Raw genomic sequence first — 17,113 nt, forward strand, 5'->3', positions numbered from 1 at the left:
ACTTCAGAGAGGCCTGGAAGGACTTATATGACCTGATGCTGAGTGAAAGGAGCAGAACCAGGAGAACTTTATGCACAGCAACAACCACAGTGTGTGAGAGTTTTTTCTGGTAGACTTAGATTTTTGTAATAACACAAGAACTTCTTACCAAAAAAAAAAAAAAAAAATCCCAATGGAGGATCTCAAGGCAAAATGCCTGCCACACTCAGAGAGAGAAATATGGAAGTAACTCACATATTGTAGCAGATCATGTTTGTGTATGTGTATGTGTTTGTGTATCATGTTCTGATTTGTTACACGATTTCTTTCATTTATCTTAGTCTGACTACATAGCATGACTATAGTGAAAATATACTCAATAGGAAAGTATATGTAGAATCTATACAGAATTGTATGCAGTTGTGGGGAGGGAGGGGGGTAGTGGGGAGTAGGTGGGGAGGGATAAAATCGCAATTGTATGGCAGTGATTGTTAAACATTACAAAATAAAAAAAAAAATTAAAAAAAAAATAACCCACAAATATAGCTAATACAATGACTTCCCCTGCTCATGCATATAATGTTCTATCCTAGTGGTGCTCCCCCTCCTACACTGCTGGGATGAGGGAGGTATATTATCTCTTCTACCTGCACAGGTAGTACAGTAAATAGAACCCTAGAATCAGGAAGCCCTGAGTTTAAATATAGTTTCAGATACTTCCTACCTGTTTGCCCCTGGGCAATTCACTTAACCACTATCTATCTCAGTTTCCTCATCTGTAAAATGGGAATAATAGCACCTACCTCCCAGGATAGTTGTGAGGATAAAACGAGATAATGTTTCGAAAGCCCTTTGCAACCTTAAAGCAGGATCAAAATATTATAATATATTATTATTATTTTCAGTTACAGTTCTACTTCCTTTTAATTTTCTTTCCACTTGTACCGTTGGAGACATTGTGCATTGCTCCTGGTTTTACTCATTTCATTCATCACCAGGTCATACGAGGTTTCCCATATGTCTTTGATTGACATGTATCATTTCTTCCCTCACAATACTGTTCCATTGCATTCATGTAGCCTTTCCCCACACAATGAAATCTTGTTTTTGTTTTCAGTTCTTTGATACTAGCAAAAGGGCTGCCATGAAAATTTAGTGTATGTTGGCCCTTTATTTCTGACTTTGAATTCCTTGGGCCCTTTGCTCAAGGATCTCTGGGTCAAAGGATTTGGATAGTTCAGTCACCTCTCTGGCGTAGTTTCAAATTGCTTTCCAAAACAACTGAACTGACTCCCAGCTCCATCAACAGCATGTTAGTGTACTTGCCTTCCGCAGACCCTCCAACATTGAGGTGTTTGGGGGGTTTTTTGGTCATTTTGTTTCCAATTTGCTCAATTTCAGATGAAGCCTCAGAGTTGTTTTAACTTGATTTTTTCTTACTATTTAGTGATTTGGAACCTAGTGTCAAGCAGTTACTTAGAGTCTACAGTTTTTCTTTTAAAAATTTTCTAGCCTTTGACCACTGGTCTATTGAAGTGAAGGGTTCTTGGTATTATACATCTGTGTCCAAATCCTTTGATTTGGAATATTATTGTATAGTCAGAAATGAGAACTGTGAGGAGGTCAGAGACACATGGGAAAATCTGCATGAAGATGATGTGGCTGGAGGACTCTTCCCCCTTTTCAATATCAGCCTGGTTTGTCCTCATACTTATCTACCATCCTTCCTATAACAGAGTATGATACTGGCTTTACTAGGGAGCAGCAAACTGAAGGTCTTTCCCACCTCCACACATATGCCTTTCTGCCTTAGTTGAGATGCAGTTTCATTTGAATTCATGCAATTATGGGGAGAGAGACCCACAGACTGATTTGTCCCAGGTCCTACACTTGCCTAGCATGGAATTTAGTTCTGTACTCCCTACACCCTAGCAAACTCCCTGCCCACTCTCAGCCAAACATTTCCTTTCAGTTGTTTTTCTGGGAGTTGGGGGAGGAGTGGAGTGGTGCATTCCTGAAATGGTGCAGTTTCACCAGGTTTCCCCTCGTGGTCAAGATCGATAATGTCCATGAACATTTGATTATGTGAGAGGTAGAGTGGTACAGTGGAAAGAGAGCTGACCTCAAAGCCAGGAAGATCTGGATTCAGATTCTGCCTTAGACTCACAATGCTTATGAGACTTTGAGCCAGTCAGTTAATCTCTCAGGGCTCTAGGCAGCTCTAAACAAAGCAGGTGCTGATCTGCATCCATAAAGGGATTTTCTTTAAGTAGGAGTTCCCTATACCTGTGAAATCCAGGCCCAGTCCCTGCCCTTTTCCCCCCGTCTCAGGTTCAGGGGGCCACCTGTGATGTAGCAAAGTTATCTGGACCTTAAAGGAAGGATTCTGGGGTATTAGGCAGGTTGCTTTTTCCTCTGAGTTTCAGCATCCTTGGTCAAATCCAATTCAAGAAACATTTGGTTGGAGTTATGGCTACCAAAATGACAATCCTTTGCTCTCAGTGAGCTGGTAGTCTATTGGATGGTCTATTGGGTGGGGTAAGAAGAATATATGCACAAAAATATTTGACGGTTATCTGAGGAAGGAGACTAGACTAACAGTGGAGAGATCAACTGAGCTGAGCCTTGCAGGAAGTCAAGGATACTGAGAGGCTGAGTGGAGGAGGAAGTGCATTTTAAAAAATATATATATTGTATTGCTGTTCTTTTACAGCTATGTCACTTTCCACTGACAGCCTCCCTTGTAACAAATCAGAATATTGAGCAAAATACAGTGGCCATGTCAGAAAATGTTTCCTGTATTCCACACCTCTGGTGCAGTAACTCTTGGAGGAAAGATGAGACACAGACTTCACCCACAAGCCCTCAGAGGTCATGATTGGTCACTGCATTGATCTGCCTTTTGGAGTCTTGCAAAGTGCTTTCCCTCCCTTTACATTGTCCTCCTGGTTCTGCTTATGTCACCAGGCTTCTCTTCTAGCACGGATCATTTCGTACAGCTCCTTAGTAGTTCCATTCCATTCATACATGACATGTTGCTCATTCCCCAACTATTGAGTATCCACTTCATTTCTGCTATAATAAACAGAGCTTCTCTAAACATTTTTCTGTAGCTGAGACCTTTGGAGGGAGCACATTCCAAACCTGAGAGCCAGTTGTTCATAAAAACATGGAGGAGACAGGAGATGAAATGTCAAGGTCAGGAACAGCTATACTTGAACACAAAGAGTTATTAATGAAGGAAAATAGTTTGAGATAAAGCTGAAAAGGTAGGTTGAATCCAGATTACTGAGGACTTTCAAAAGTAAGCTAGGGAGTTTACAGGCAATGGGTAGACAATGAAGGGTTTTTATGGCCAGCTCTGTGCCATTGGAAGATGATTTTGGCAGCTGTATGAAGGGTGATTTGGAGAGAGGAATGACTGAAAGCTCAGCAGCCTATTAGGAAGCCATTACAAAAGTCCTACTAAGGTCTCAGTGAGGGGGAGAACAAGGAGAAAGGAAGATTTAGAGCTCAAAACTTTATAAAAGTGAATGTTGAAAACTAAAAATAAAGTTTTTTTTTAAATAGTATCCACATCCAGAAAGAGAACCTATAATGAGTGCAGATTGAAGAATTTTTTTTAACTTAAAAAAAAGTTTGTTCATTGATTGATAGCCTGGCTTCATATCATTAATGGAACACCCAGCCTTAACTGTTTGTGACTAGGCAGAAAAGATATATTTAGCCTGTCAAGATATTAGAAGACACCCTATTTTCCAGAGCTAAGGTACAGCAAGCACACTGTCCCTTGAGCTTGGCATAACTGGCATAACTTGGCATAACAACTCCTTTGTCTTCAAAGAGGACCAAAATGACATCACCATTGCAAAGTGAAATTTCAGTGTGTCCGACTGTGGCTGATCAGACCAATATGAGCTCAGAATGCTCTACCGCAGATTGGGCACAGATAGTCCGTGTGAATATTTGGGGTAGATATCCCAAATTTGCACATCCTGCGTTCACTTTGTACTGTCTCAATTCTGCTCTGCTCAAAGAGCACAGCACCCTTTCTGATATGGGCACACCATGCTGAGCAGTCCTGTGCCAGTGTCTCCGATGTCACACAATCAAATCCAAAGTTCTTGAGAGTATCCTTGCATTGCTTCTTCTGACCACCATGTGATCGCCTGCCCCATGCAAGTCCTCCATAAAATAGTCTTTTTGGCAAGCGTACATTTGGCATTCGAACAACGTGGTCAGACATCAGAGCTGGGCTCTCTGAAGCATAGTTTGAACACTTGGCAGTTCACCTCGAGCAAGGACTTCAGTGTCTTGTACCTCATCCTGCCAGGTGATCCTCAGAATCTTCCTAAGACAGTTCAAATGGAAGCAATGGCATGGTGCTGGTAGACTGTCCATGTTTCACAAGCATATAACAATGAGGTCAGCACAACAGCTCTGTAGATCTTCAGTTTTGTAGTCAGTCTAATACCTCTTCTCTCCCAAACTTTTCTTTGGAGCCTCCCAAACACTGAGCTAGCTCTGGCAATGCGTGCATCAACCTCATTGTCAATGTGTACATCCCTAGAAAGTACACTACCAAGGTAAGTGAACTTCACAGCATTCAAAACTTCTCCATTTGTTGTAACTGATGATTCCACGTATGGATGGTGTGGTGGTAGCTGATGGAGCACCTGTGTTTTTTGGTGTTGTTAGGCCAAAATTAGTATAGGCAGCCCAGGCCATAGGGTCGTTTCTCACTGGAAGCAGCAGTGGGACTCGGGAGCCCCTGGGTGTCTGAGCAGTCTTTTAAGGATTGTACTGCTCACCTCCTGGTGTGAGGAAGGGGGCTAGAAAAGGTGCCCTAAACATTGCCTGCTTACCCAACCATTACCGCAGCAGGAGGGGAATCCTACTCTGCTGTCGAAACACAAAAAAATGTACAAAAACATCTGCAAAGATGATTCCACTCACCATCAGCACATGGAATGTGTGCATGCTAATAGACAACACAAAATCCAGTAGACCTGAAAGAACTGCTCTTGTTGCAAGAGAACTCAACAGGTATCACATCCAAATGGCAGCCCTGAGTGAAACAAGGTTGGCAAATAAAGGTCACCTTACTGAAATTGGAGCTGCTGGATACATCTTTTTCTGGAGTAGGCCCAGTGAAGGGCAGTGCCATGAAGCTGGCATGGATTTTGGCATAACAACAATTGTTTGTGCTCACCCTTTGGCAAAATCACGTAATTATTGTATTGCTTTGACCTGCACTAGGTGATCTCTAAGCTCAGACTAGCAGGAGATAAGCTTGGACAAGTACTGGTCCTGCCACCCATCCAACTTGTCACATTGTTGCCCTTGCCCCTCACTGTCAGGGCTACCACTCACTGCATAGCCACTGGTATAAGTATTGAGATTTGCCTGGGAGGTCCCAGCACATGTGTCTAATCTGCTTCCTTGCTTGCAAGCCATTTCCCTCACTTTGAAATTGAATTTTTGCTTGATTCCTGAAAAAAATTAAATAAAAGCCTTGCTAAGAGGTGATGAGAGACTGAAATAATGTGTATATGGAGGAGGAGAAAGGATGCATGTGATAGATTGTGGAGGGTTAGGTGTAGTGACCATTCACATTTAGGCTGCTTCTGGGCCCAGAGAAATCAAGCAGCTGATGCAAAATACCTGAAGCCTGGGACAGTACACCTACCCCCACCCCCACATCCACTGGAAGTAGAATCCTACTTGGGCAAAGCTTTAGAAAGACAAACCCTGAGGGTCTTCCCCTCCCAATTTGATTTTTTTTTTTTTTATTAAAGGGGCCATCCCTTGAGTAACTTATAGAAGCCTATCCATTGAATGGGTGTAGTTCACTCAAAGTAAGATTGTGATAAGACCTTGGCCTTTAGGTCTTACATTACATTCTGGGCCATCTCCAGTCATCCTGAAAAATATCATGCCGCTGGACCCAGATGGCTCAGGAGAAGAAAGTGAGGTTAGTGACCTTGCACAGCCCTCTCTCAGTCAAATCAAGGTCAACTGCAAGTCATGTCATCAACTTAATGCTATGGTCCTTTTCAAGAACCAAAGACAAACATACAAGTGGGCAAGGAGAGGGATGCAGCAAACATATCTTAGAGGTTATAAAACTGCATGACTTGGAGGGAGCCCTAGAGATGTTTCAGTGCATAACCCATATTTTCAGAGAAGAAATATGTTCAAAAATGTTCAGTGAAGGGGCTGAGCTAGATGGTTCTTAATCAAAGTCCGTTTTCTAACTCTGTGAAGCTTGACTTTGTGAACTTTTCCTAGGCTAACCACTTGCCTTGTTTTAGAAAGCCTCGAAACTTGTTGAAACTGTGTATCCACCAAAGATTGAATTAAACCGGGAGATGATCCACAACGTTTTTCAAAATGCCTATTCTCTTAAAAAGACTTTAAAATATACAATACACAACCTTCAAGAGAAGAAAACAAAGGAACCAACTAGCCCAGGTAATTACCTTTAAAAAACAAAACAAAGCTATTTTGATCTTAAATCCAACTGGGATTTCCATATTCATAATAGAACAGAAAAATATTTATACATTTAACTATAGACTTTTATTACATATTAACTTGCTTTTCTTTTAAAATATACAATAAATTTACCATGTAACTTTCAAAGCTCTCTTGCTTATCTATGGCTGTTTCTGACCTTCCTTCTGTTTTCTTCTGTGCATTGAAAAAAATATTTAAATGACTTTTTTTCTTTTCTTTTTTCTTTTTTTTCTTTTTTTTCTTTTTTTGCCCCCTAGGCCTAAACTTTTCTTTCTTCTTCTAATCCTCATTGGGGATTTAAAAAAAGTCCCTGTGGCATTTATACATAGCCAAGTGAATCAAATTCTCACAATGACTGTGTCTAAAAATGTATGTCTTACTCTTCATCCTGAGTCCCTTATTTTTCTGCCAGCAGTTAGGTAGCATGCTTTCTTATCACCTGACCACCTCCTCCTTCTGGAACTATGATTGATCATTGCATTGATCAGAGTCCTTAAGTCTTTCAAAGTTGTTTGCCTTTATACTAATGTTGTTATTGTAAAAAAAAATGTTCTCTTGGTTCTGCTCTCTTCACTCTGCATGAGTTTATATGAATCTTCCAAAGTTTCTTGTCATCATCATTCCTTAGTAGCCCCAGAATTAATAATCATTATATTTGGGACAAAAATTCTATTCTAGATGGTAGGGTGAAGGTAGTTGGGGGTTATGTGAGAGCAATTTTGGGGAGAACTGAAACACCTTGTCCACATTGGACAAGGTGGGGAAGGAAATGAAAAAAAGAAAATGAACCTTTTCAAAACCCTAATCTCCTCCATTGTCTCTGCATGCTGTTTAATTCTTCAGATGTTGAAGACAGTTATCATGTCCTCCTTGAGTCTTCTCCATACTAAATATTACCAATGCCCTGAACTGATCCTCCTAAGAAGTGGATTCAAAACCTTTCATTATCCTGGTGGCCCTCCTCTGGACTCTCTCCAGTTTACCAATGTTCTTCTTAACTTACGACAGTAAGAACTTTGAACACAGTATTCCAGAGGAGGTATGGCTAGGGAACTAACTGCACAGTGGCCCTATCATGTCCTTATTCTTGTAAACTATTCTTCTGATGCAGCCCAGGATTACATTAGCTTTTTTGGTTCCCACATCAATCCCATTGTTGACTCAAATTAAGCTTCTGGTCCACTAAAAACCCCAGGTCTTTGTAAGAATAACTGCTGTCTAAATATGCCTCTCCCATCTTGAACTTGTGAAGTTGATTTGTTTTTTGACCCAAGTATAAGAATTTCATAGTTATCTCAATTGAATTTCATCTTATCAGATTCAGCCCAATAATCTAGACAGTCCAGATGTCTTTGAATCCCTGCTCTGTCATTCACTATTTTAGCAATTCCACTTAGCTCTGAATTATCTTTGTGTAAAGTTTTATGAGCATTCTATCTATGTTGTTGTTTGGTCATTTTTCAGGCATATCTGACTCTTCATGACCCCATTTGGGGTTTTCTTTGCAAAGATAGTGGAGTGGTTTGCCATTTCCTTCTCCAATTCATTTTATAGATAAGGAAACTGAAGCAAAGAGGGTTAAGTGACTTTCCCAGGGTACATAACTATTGAGTATCTGAGGCCAGATTTGAATTTAGATCTTCCTTATTCCAGGTGTAGTGCTCTATCCACTCTTTCATGTAGTTCCCCATGGTACCATTTGTTCCCACATCAACCTCCAGAAGTAAATATTGTCATCTGTTCTGACAAATCTGGTAGATCTTCAATATATGTTTTGGGAGGACAACAATCCTTTCTTTTCTTGTTACCAAGTTGATAAATAGCTGCCGCAGTGCCCCCAAGCAGGGATTCACCTACTGTTACTACAATGACTATTACTTCTTCTATAATCTTCACTGAATATCTCATCTCATAGCTTCTGTGGCTCTACTCTATCATCTTTTATTTTCAATTTATTTATTTATTTTTATTTTTCAACATTCATTTCCACAAGATTTTGAGTTCCAAATTTTCTCCCCATCTCTCCCCTCTCCCTGCCCCAAGACACCATGCATTCTGATTACCCCTTCCCCTAATCTGCCCTCCATTCTATCACACTCCTCCCTTCCTGTATCCCCATCTCCTCTATTTTCTTGTAGGGTAAGATAGATTTCTATGCTCCACTTACCTGTAATTCTTATTTCACAGTTGCATGTAAAAACAATTTTTAATATTCTTTTTTAAAACTTTGAGTTCCAACTTCTCTCCCTTCCTCCCTCCCCAACCATCCCCATTGAGAAAGCAAACAATTTAATAGAGCTTGTACATGTGCACTTATGCAAAAGATTTATATAAAAGTCATTTTGTGAAAGACTAACTATATTTCCCTCCATCCTATCCTGCCTCCATTTATTCTATTCTCTCTTTTAACTTTGTCCCTCCACAAAAGTATTTACTTCAATTACCTCCTCCTCCCTTCTATCATCCTTCCCAAACCCCCCCATATCCCCTTCTTCCCTACTTTCCTGTAGTGTAAGATAGATTTTCATACCAAATTGAGTGCATATGTTATTCCCTCCTTAAGCCAAATGTGATGAAAATAAGCTTCACTTTTTCCCTCTCACCTCCCTTTTTTTCCCCTCCATTGAAAAACTTTTTTCTTGCCTCTTTTATGAGAGATCATTTGTCCCATTCCATTTTTCCCTTTCTCCTCCCAATATATTCCTCTCTCACCCCTTAATTTTGTTTTTTTAGATATCATCCCTTCCTATTCAACTCACCCTGTGCCCTCTGTGTATATGTATATAATCCCTCTAACTACCCAAATACTGAGAAAAGTCTCAAGAGTTACAAATGTTATCTTTCCATGTAGGAATATAAGCAATTCAATTTTAGTAAGTCCCTTATGATTTTTCTTTCCTGTTTACCTTTTCATGCTTCTCTTGATTCTTGTGTTTAAAAGTCAGATTTTCTTTTTTTTTAATGTTTATTTATTTTTAACTTTCAACATTCATTTCCACAAAATTTTGAATTCCAAATTTTCTCCCCATCTCTCCCCTCCCTCGACCCTAAAACACCATGGATTCTGATTACTCCTTCCCCTAATCTGCCCTCCTTCTATCACACCCCTCCCTTCTCTTATCCTCATCTTCTCTCTTTTCTTGTAGGGCAAGATAGATTTCTATACCCCATTACCTGTATTTCTTATTTCCCAGTTGTACACAAAAACAATTCTCAACATTTGTTCCCAAAACTTTCGGTTCCAACTTCTCTTCCTTTCTCCCTCCCCACCCATCCCCACTGAGAAGGCAAGCAATTCAATATAGGCTATATATGAATAGCTTTGCAAAAGACTTCCATAATAGTCGTGTTGTGTAAGACTAACTATATTTCCCTCCATTCTATCCTGCCCCCCCATTTATTCTATTCTCTTTTTTGACCTTGTCCATTCCCAAAATCATTTACTTCTAATTACTCCTTCATCCCATTTGCCCTCCCTTCTATCATCCTCTCACCCCACTTATTCCCTTCTCCCCTACTTTCCTGTAGTGTAAAATAGATTTTTCATACCAAATTGAGTGTGCATGTTATTCTGTCCTTAAACCAAATGTGATGAGAGTAAACTTCACTTTTTCTCTCTCTCCTCCCCCCTTTTTCCCTCCATTGCAAAAGATTCTTCTTGCCTCTTTTGTGAATATCATTTGCCCCATTCCATTTCTCCCTTTCTCCTCCCAATACATTTCTCTCATCCCTTAATTTTATTTTTTTAGATATCATCCCTTCCTATTCAACTCACCTTGTGCTCGCTGTCTATCTATATATGTATAATCCCTCCAACTACCCAAATACCGAGAAAAGTTTCAAGAGTTACAAATATTATCTTTCCATGTAGGAATGTAAATAGTTCAACTTTAGTAAGTCCCTTATGATTTCTCTTTCCTGTTTACCTTTTTCATGCTTCTCTTGATTCTGTATTTGAAAGCCAAATTTTCTTTTCAGCTCTGGTCTTTTCATCAAGAATGCTTGAAAGTCCTGTATTTCATTGAATGGCCATTTTTCCCCTGAAATATTGTACTCAGTTTTTCTGGGTACAATATTCCTGGGAGTTTTTCTTTTGGGATCTCTTTCAGGAGGCCATTGGTGGATTCTTTCAATATTTATTTTACCCTCTGGTTCTAGAATACCAGGGCAGTTTTCCTTGATAATTTCATGGAAGATAATGTCTAGGCTCTTTTCTTGATCCTGGCTTTCAGGTAGTCCCATAATTTTTTAATTGTCTGTCCTGGATCTATTTTCCAGGTCAGTTGTTTTTCCATTGAGATTTCATTCCTTTGGTTTTATTTTATAATTTCTTGATTTTTCATAAAGCCATTAGCTTTCATCTGCTTGATTCTAACCTTTAAGGAATTATTTTCTTCAGTGAGTCTGGCCAATTCTGCTTTTTAGGACATTCTTCTCCTCATTGTCTTTTTGGATTTCTTTTGCCATTTGAGTTAGTCTATTTTTTAAAGTGTTATTTTCTTCAGCATTTTTTAGGTCTCATTTAGCAAGCAATTGACCCATTTTTCATGATTTTCTTGCATTACTCTCACTGCTCTTCCCAATTTTTGCTCCACTTCTCTTACTTGATTTTCAAAATCCTTTTTGACCTCTTTGGCCTGAGACCAATTCATATTTTTCTTGGAGGCTTTGGATGGAGGAGCTTTGATTTTGTTTTCTTCTGTTTGAATGCTTTGGTCTTCCTTGTCACCAAAGTAAGATTAAACAATCTGATTCTTTTTCTGGCTTTTGCTCACTGTCCCAGCCATTTACTTGACTTTTGAGCACTTTGTTAAGGTAGATCTCTGATTCCAGTAGTGGTGGAGTGTGTACTGTCAGCCACTCAATTCCCCCACAATCTGTGGGCCTAAAGCTCCAGAAACAGTGGCTATCTCTGCCCCTGCTTCCACTGTGGCTTTTGAGGGCTCCTTCGCCCCCTTCCCCCTCTGCCACCCTGGGGCTGAGACCAGACCACTCCACTCTCCCACACTGGTCCAATGGGCTTTTTCCACTGACCTTCCAATTTTTCCTTGGCGTTTTGGGGTCCTGAAGTTTGGAAACTGCCATAGGTGCGAGAAATTCAGTCTCGCCAAGGACTGCTCAGGTCCCATCTGTGCTGAGTCGTGCTGGACTGCACTCTGCCCCCATTGTGGTGCAATAGACACTTCCCAGAGATCTTCCAGGCTGTCTTGGGCTGGAGATTTGCTTCACTCTGTCTTTCTGTGGGTTCTGCAGCTCCAAAATTTGTTTAGAGTTATTTTTTACAAGCATTTTAGAGTGGAAGCACTCTAGAAAGTCCATGCTGCCACTCCACAATCTTGGCTCCACTCTACTCTATCATCTTATACAGGACTAATTGCAAGGAATCAATACCTTCTGTTACTCTTTGATTCTTCCTCAGTCTTTTACTCATTTACATCATGTAGATTTTATTTCTATTTGTGTGTTTATGTTGTCTTGTGCCTGATAGAATATCAGCTCCATGGAGAACAAGCCAAGCACAGTTTCACTAATGTATTTGTTTCCACAGCCAGGCTTATAAGAAAAGTTTAATGGTTGACTGCTAGCCCCAGTCCTGATCTCTCTTCTGGATTCAGCTGGGTGGTTGTCCTCATCATTTGGTTGTTTATTTCTTTTTTTAAAAACAGACTAATTGCTACCACCCTGTCATCTCCTGGCAGAAGTAGGATGATCAGTTTGGAGCCACTGAAATCTACTTTTAGGGAATTTTGCATTTGCTCCAATTTGTAACTTTTCTTTGTTGTGATCTCTCTGTGCCTCCCACCGTATTATTTTGCTCATTAGATTTGTTCCTAAAAGATGGTATGGGCCAGAAAAGAAGAAACTCCAGATGGGTTTGCTGACTGCCTTCCTCACAAGAATTATACATGATTGGGTGGAGAGGGCATTGGAAGGTGTTGAGTGACCAAAAGGAGGTGTTTAAATCATTCATTAATTTCAAGTATCTAAATTCTCCCTATTTCCCCTGGTATGTCTTAATTAATTTGTTAAGCATTTATTAGGCACCTGCTTACATCAATCTCTTTCCTTCATTTTACCATCCCCAGAGACTACTTCCTTTTCATCCACTGCTCCTCCAGCTTCCAGTACCAATCCCTTGCTAGACAGTGTAGAGAAGGTACAGAACTCCCCAAGCCCACTAACCCTCACAGGACCATCTGGAGCAAGTGCTGGGGTGCCTTTCCCACTGAAGCAAGCCAGCCCACCCACTGCCACCGGGTTTTCTGAGCAAAGTCCCTCTGCTGCCATCTCTTTGTCCTCCATGCACATCTCAAATGGCACTGCCACCAGCCAGTCCTCCCCAGCACCTGTGTTGGACAACTCCACCAAGCACTGCCTCGAGGATTCCCCCAAGCCGAACATTCTCTTTGGAATGCTGAGTGCCCCTCCTCTGACTTCCTCAGCTCCAGCTCCTCCCACTGCTTCAGCTCCTTCTACTCCTGTGTTCAAACCCATCTGGGGAGCTTCCCCTAAAATGGAGAGTAGGGCTTCTTTGCTGGCTGGCCCCTTTGCCAGAGCTCCTGTGTCTTGTGGCTCTGTCTTCCCCACAGCACCCTGCACCTCCAGTGCAACCTTTAAGTCCATCTTTGGTAACATGGGCCCACATACATCTGTGCCCTTGACCTCAGCATCTCCTTTCCTGAAACAACCCTCTTCTGTAACCCCTACCACAGCTGTCCTGGCACCCCTCTGTAGTGTTCCCCCAAATGTCCAGTCCCCTGCAGCACCTGCTACTGCTGCCACTACCTCCTCCAGTGGGATCACTGACTCAGGCTCCAAAAACACTTTTGGCTTTGGGCTGAGCAACTTGGCCAGGACCACAGCCAGTGCCCCTCCCACCAACACCACCACCACCACTCCCTCCTCCTTATTGCTGCCTTTTGTCTTTGGGGCTGCCCCTGCCTCTGGCACCAACTCCACCCTGTCCACTGGCTTCATGTTCCAGTTGAACAAACCTGCTGCTGCCACCACTGCCACCACTGCCACCACTACTGTGATGACCACTACAAGCATGCTCAGCTTTGGGGACTTGGCAGCCTCAATACCAGTCTTCTCCCAGTCCACCTTTGGCAGGGCTGCTCAGCCAATCTCTGGCAAGGAGAAGGTCCCTACCTCCTTTGTCACCTCTGCCAGCACGCAGTCAGCCTTTTTCAGCACCGACTCAGTCTTCTCTTTCAGCACAACCACCACCCCCAGCTTTGGAGCCACCACGCAGACCACCAGCAGTTTCATATTTAGCAGTATAACACAGGCCTCCTCCACATTTGGTAGCTCTACGCCTGCAGATAGCAGTAGGGGTTTTGCAGCCAGTACAGCTGTCCCCAGAACCAGCTTGAGCACCACCACCAGTGTTACCACCTCTTCTGGGGATACCTTGAACCAGAACTCCCTGGGTACACCAAGTCAGAGCACACTCTTTGCCTTCAGTGAGGCCAGCACCACTATGGAAAAGCCTGGGTTTGGAGGCACTTCCACACCTACCTTTGCCCAGAATGCTTTAGTCCCCGAAGGACACACAGTGGATAGTGGCCTTTCCTTTGGGACTCCAATCACATCAGCCTAGAGCTTTGTGAGACCAGGGCCATCTTTCAAGCCGTTGACCCCTTAGTTTTCCATTGTTGGAGGATCCAATACCCCTGGGCCCATACAGCAACTGAAGGCTAGAAGATAGCATACCTAAAAGAAATAACTGGTATTGCCCTACCTCCCCCCGCAAACCTTTTCCTTCCTTTCCTAACTGCCTCCTCCCTCACTACCACCTTGGCTCCTGCTGTGAAGAGCCTCGTCACTGTCCCCACCTTTGTACAATAAACTCATCCCAGCCCAAACCCACTTCTCTAGATGTAGCTGCCAAGATTGTGGCCACTCTGGAAGAGGCAGGGTGGAAACAAACTCTTTGTACTTGAACAATTCCCCTACTAAAACTGGAGAAACTTGTGTACATATTGTCAGCCTTGTCTTTCCTTTCCTTCCTTGTGTATGTGTGTGTGTGTATGTGTGTGTCTGTGTTTGTCTTCGTGTGTGTGTCTACCAGCTTGACCAAGTTAAGTTCAAAATTGAATTCATTTTTTTATAAATTTGTTAATAGGTTAAGTTCTGAATTTTTAAAAAGAAAAATAAAGAGAGATTAATTGGTGGGGATAGGCAAGAAGTCTCTTGTCTAAGATTTAAATGTGGAGTCATCGTTTTAAAAAATATGTAATAGTCTTAGTATTAATGTGCATTATATTGTGAATTTCACAATGGAAACTGTAAATAAGATAACCAGACTGTGGGGAAGATGGGATCCTGAGTTAGATCAGGTGTGTGGTTGTCCTTCAGAGCAGATAGGAAAGTAACTAGACAGATAGAGTAGTTATTAAGTGCCTAGAAAATCTAAAGAATGCTGTAAAAAAAGAAATGAAAGAGGAAAAATGTAATAGAATGAAATCCTGAAGGGTGATGTGGAACAGGAGAAAAGGCACAAGCAAAAGGATATTAAGTCAGCAGCTAGAAGAGACTGCAGAGTTCATCTCGTCTAACCCCCTTATTTTACAGAAGAGAGTCCCAAAAAGTATAAGTGACCTTCCCAAGGTCACACACCAGTATTTATGCTTTGTGTATTTATAGATATACTTGTATCCTCATGCCTTACACAGTGCCTGAACATAGCACATGCTTAAAAAATACTTATTGAGGTACAGGAATAGCGTGAGAAAGATAATGAGGAATGTAGAATGGTGGAAAATAAATGGTAAATAATTATAGCCCAGAACATGAAAAGAATTTTCAGGAAATCTTATAAAAACGAGAAATACAAACATAGAATAAAGATCAGGAATAAAATATATTGTGTAAAAAAAAAAAAGCAGGGTCAGTAATCATGATCTCAGACAAAGCTAAAGCTAAAATAGATTTAATCAAAAGAGAAAAATAGGGAAACTATACTACATGTCACCAATATTATTCAATATTGTATTAGACTATTTAAAATAACTAGACAGTATAAGGCTGGAATATTGCTATGGCGTAGGAAATGATGAGCTGGTGAATTTCAAGACATATGGAAAGATTTGGAATTCATGAAGGAAGATGTTATACATGTTAGAGACATGCTTGACACACAGAAAGATATCAAGAAAAAATTATTAAAGTAGAGTTCAGAGGAATTTGGCCAAAGTTGACTCCACCCCTCTTCAGAAGGAGGGAGAGCCTTCTACGTTCATTCCTCTTGAATGAACAGGTAGCTTCCAAGTAAGGCTACAGGAAGACTACAATTTGTTTAGACCAATGTAAGCCATTTATATTGTTCCGAATTTTGGACTCTACACCACACCATCCTTTGACCATGTGACTTCATGTTCTCCTCTCTCATAGGCTCTCCTTCAAACAGCTCATCAAACCTGCACATAAGTTTCTGACCTTTAATCTGATGGTGGGTAGGTCATAACTCTGTGGAAACAGAACTTCCTTGTTTCCCACATTCACCTTCAGAGACACAGGACAAGTGAAAATGTTGAGGTCAGGTAATCATAATGATGAGGTTTAGGGTGCTCAGGACCCCAAAATACCAACATGCCAGTTCCTGCTGAATGAATTCAACTCAAGCCTTCTTTCAGCCAAAGTAAAACAAAGTTTATTGAAGGTCCATCATATTGGGTGACTCTTAAGAAGCCTAACCATTTGTGATGCTTATATTGGCAAGCAGGCCAGGTAGAATCTCAGCTAGACAGAGTCAGAGCTGGATTCAATCTGAGTGCCTTCATGGAGGCAAGATGGAACTTATACACAGAAAGACTGTGGGAAAGATCTAGAGGTGGTCTAGTAGTCTGGGAGGAGAGTCTAAAGAGGATCTTGATGGGTCTGGGGTGACTAGTGATGTAATTCTGAGTGGGAAGCAGGTGGGGCAGACAATGGAGGGCCAGGCTAGGTTAAGGGTAACATATTTGAGTATGAAAGGCCAGGCTAAGTGGGAAGATTCAAGGGGAGTCCAAGGAGGTTCCCAGAGTCTATACCCCATCAGAAATAAGCAGACTACAGTATTAGGTGTATGAGTATAGATGTATGTATATAGGTATATGTGTGTGTTTGTGTGTGTGCATGTGTAAATCCATGCTTAATTGTAGCCTTCTTGGCAAGGAGGGGATAAAGTAAAAAGTACACAACAGAGAACAAAAGAAAGCCTATAAGGAAGAAAAGAAAACATGGATAGCTTTGAACACTGTGTTGTGTTTATAATGTAGGGTTATTTGAAATGGAAATTCATTGCTTTATATTTTGAATCCTCTCTTATGTTCTGCTGTGCACTTGGCAGTGTTTTTTCCTGTTATTAGTTTGTATTTATGTTTTAAATAAATTTAAATATATAATAAAATGAATATGTAACTTTAAAAATACTGATTGATTGATATCTGAATTAGTTACCTTGGATATCAGACCTTGATTAGACATATTTGTGGGAAAGTTTTTTTCCCTCAATTAAAAGCTTCTCTTCTAATTCTTATCCAAATGTGTTGATTTTCTTCATGCAAAAGCTTTTAAACTTTATGAAATCATCCATTTTATCTTATATGATCACATTTATCCCTTGTTAAGT

The 17,113-nt window shown here is 41.0% G+C and overlaps 1 protein-coding gene across 1 annotated transcript in view; it reads left to right on the forward strand.

Annotated features, from left to right (window-relative positions):
* LOC140528704 (nuclear envelope pore membrane protein POM 121-like) overlaps window positions 1-16,913 on the forward strand; it is a 49,075-nt gene extending 32,162 nt beyond the window's left edge. Inside the window, exons 5-6 of the mRNA XM_072646774.1 lie at window positions 6,294-6,453; window positions 12,585-16,913. Of these exons, the coding sequence (XP_072502875.1) occupies window positions 6,294-6,453; window positions 12,585-14,101 (1,677 nt within the window). The 3' untranslated portion in view covers window positions 14,102-16,913. The remainder of the gene's footprint in view (window positions 1-6,293; window positions 6,454-12,584) is intronic.
* Window positions 16,914-17,113: the final 200 nt, after the last annotated feature.

This window comes from Notamacropus eugenii, chromosome 2, assembly GCF_028372415.1.
Source record: "Notamacropus eugenii isolate mMacEug1 chromosome 2, mMacEug1.pri_v2, whole genome shotgun sequence".
NCBI lineage: Eukaryota > Metazoa > Chordata > Mammalia > Diprotodontia > Macropodidae > Notamacropus > Notamacropus eugenii.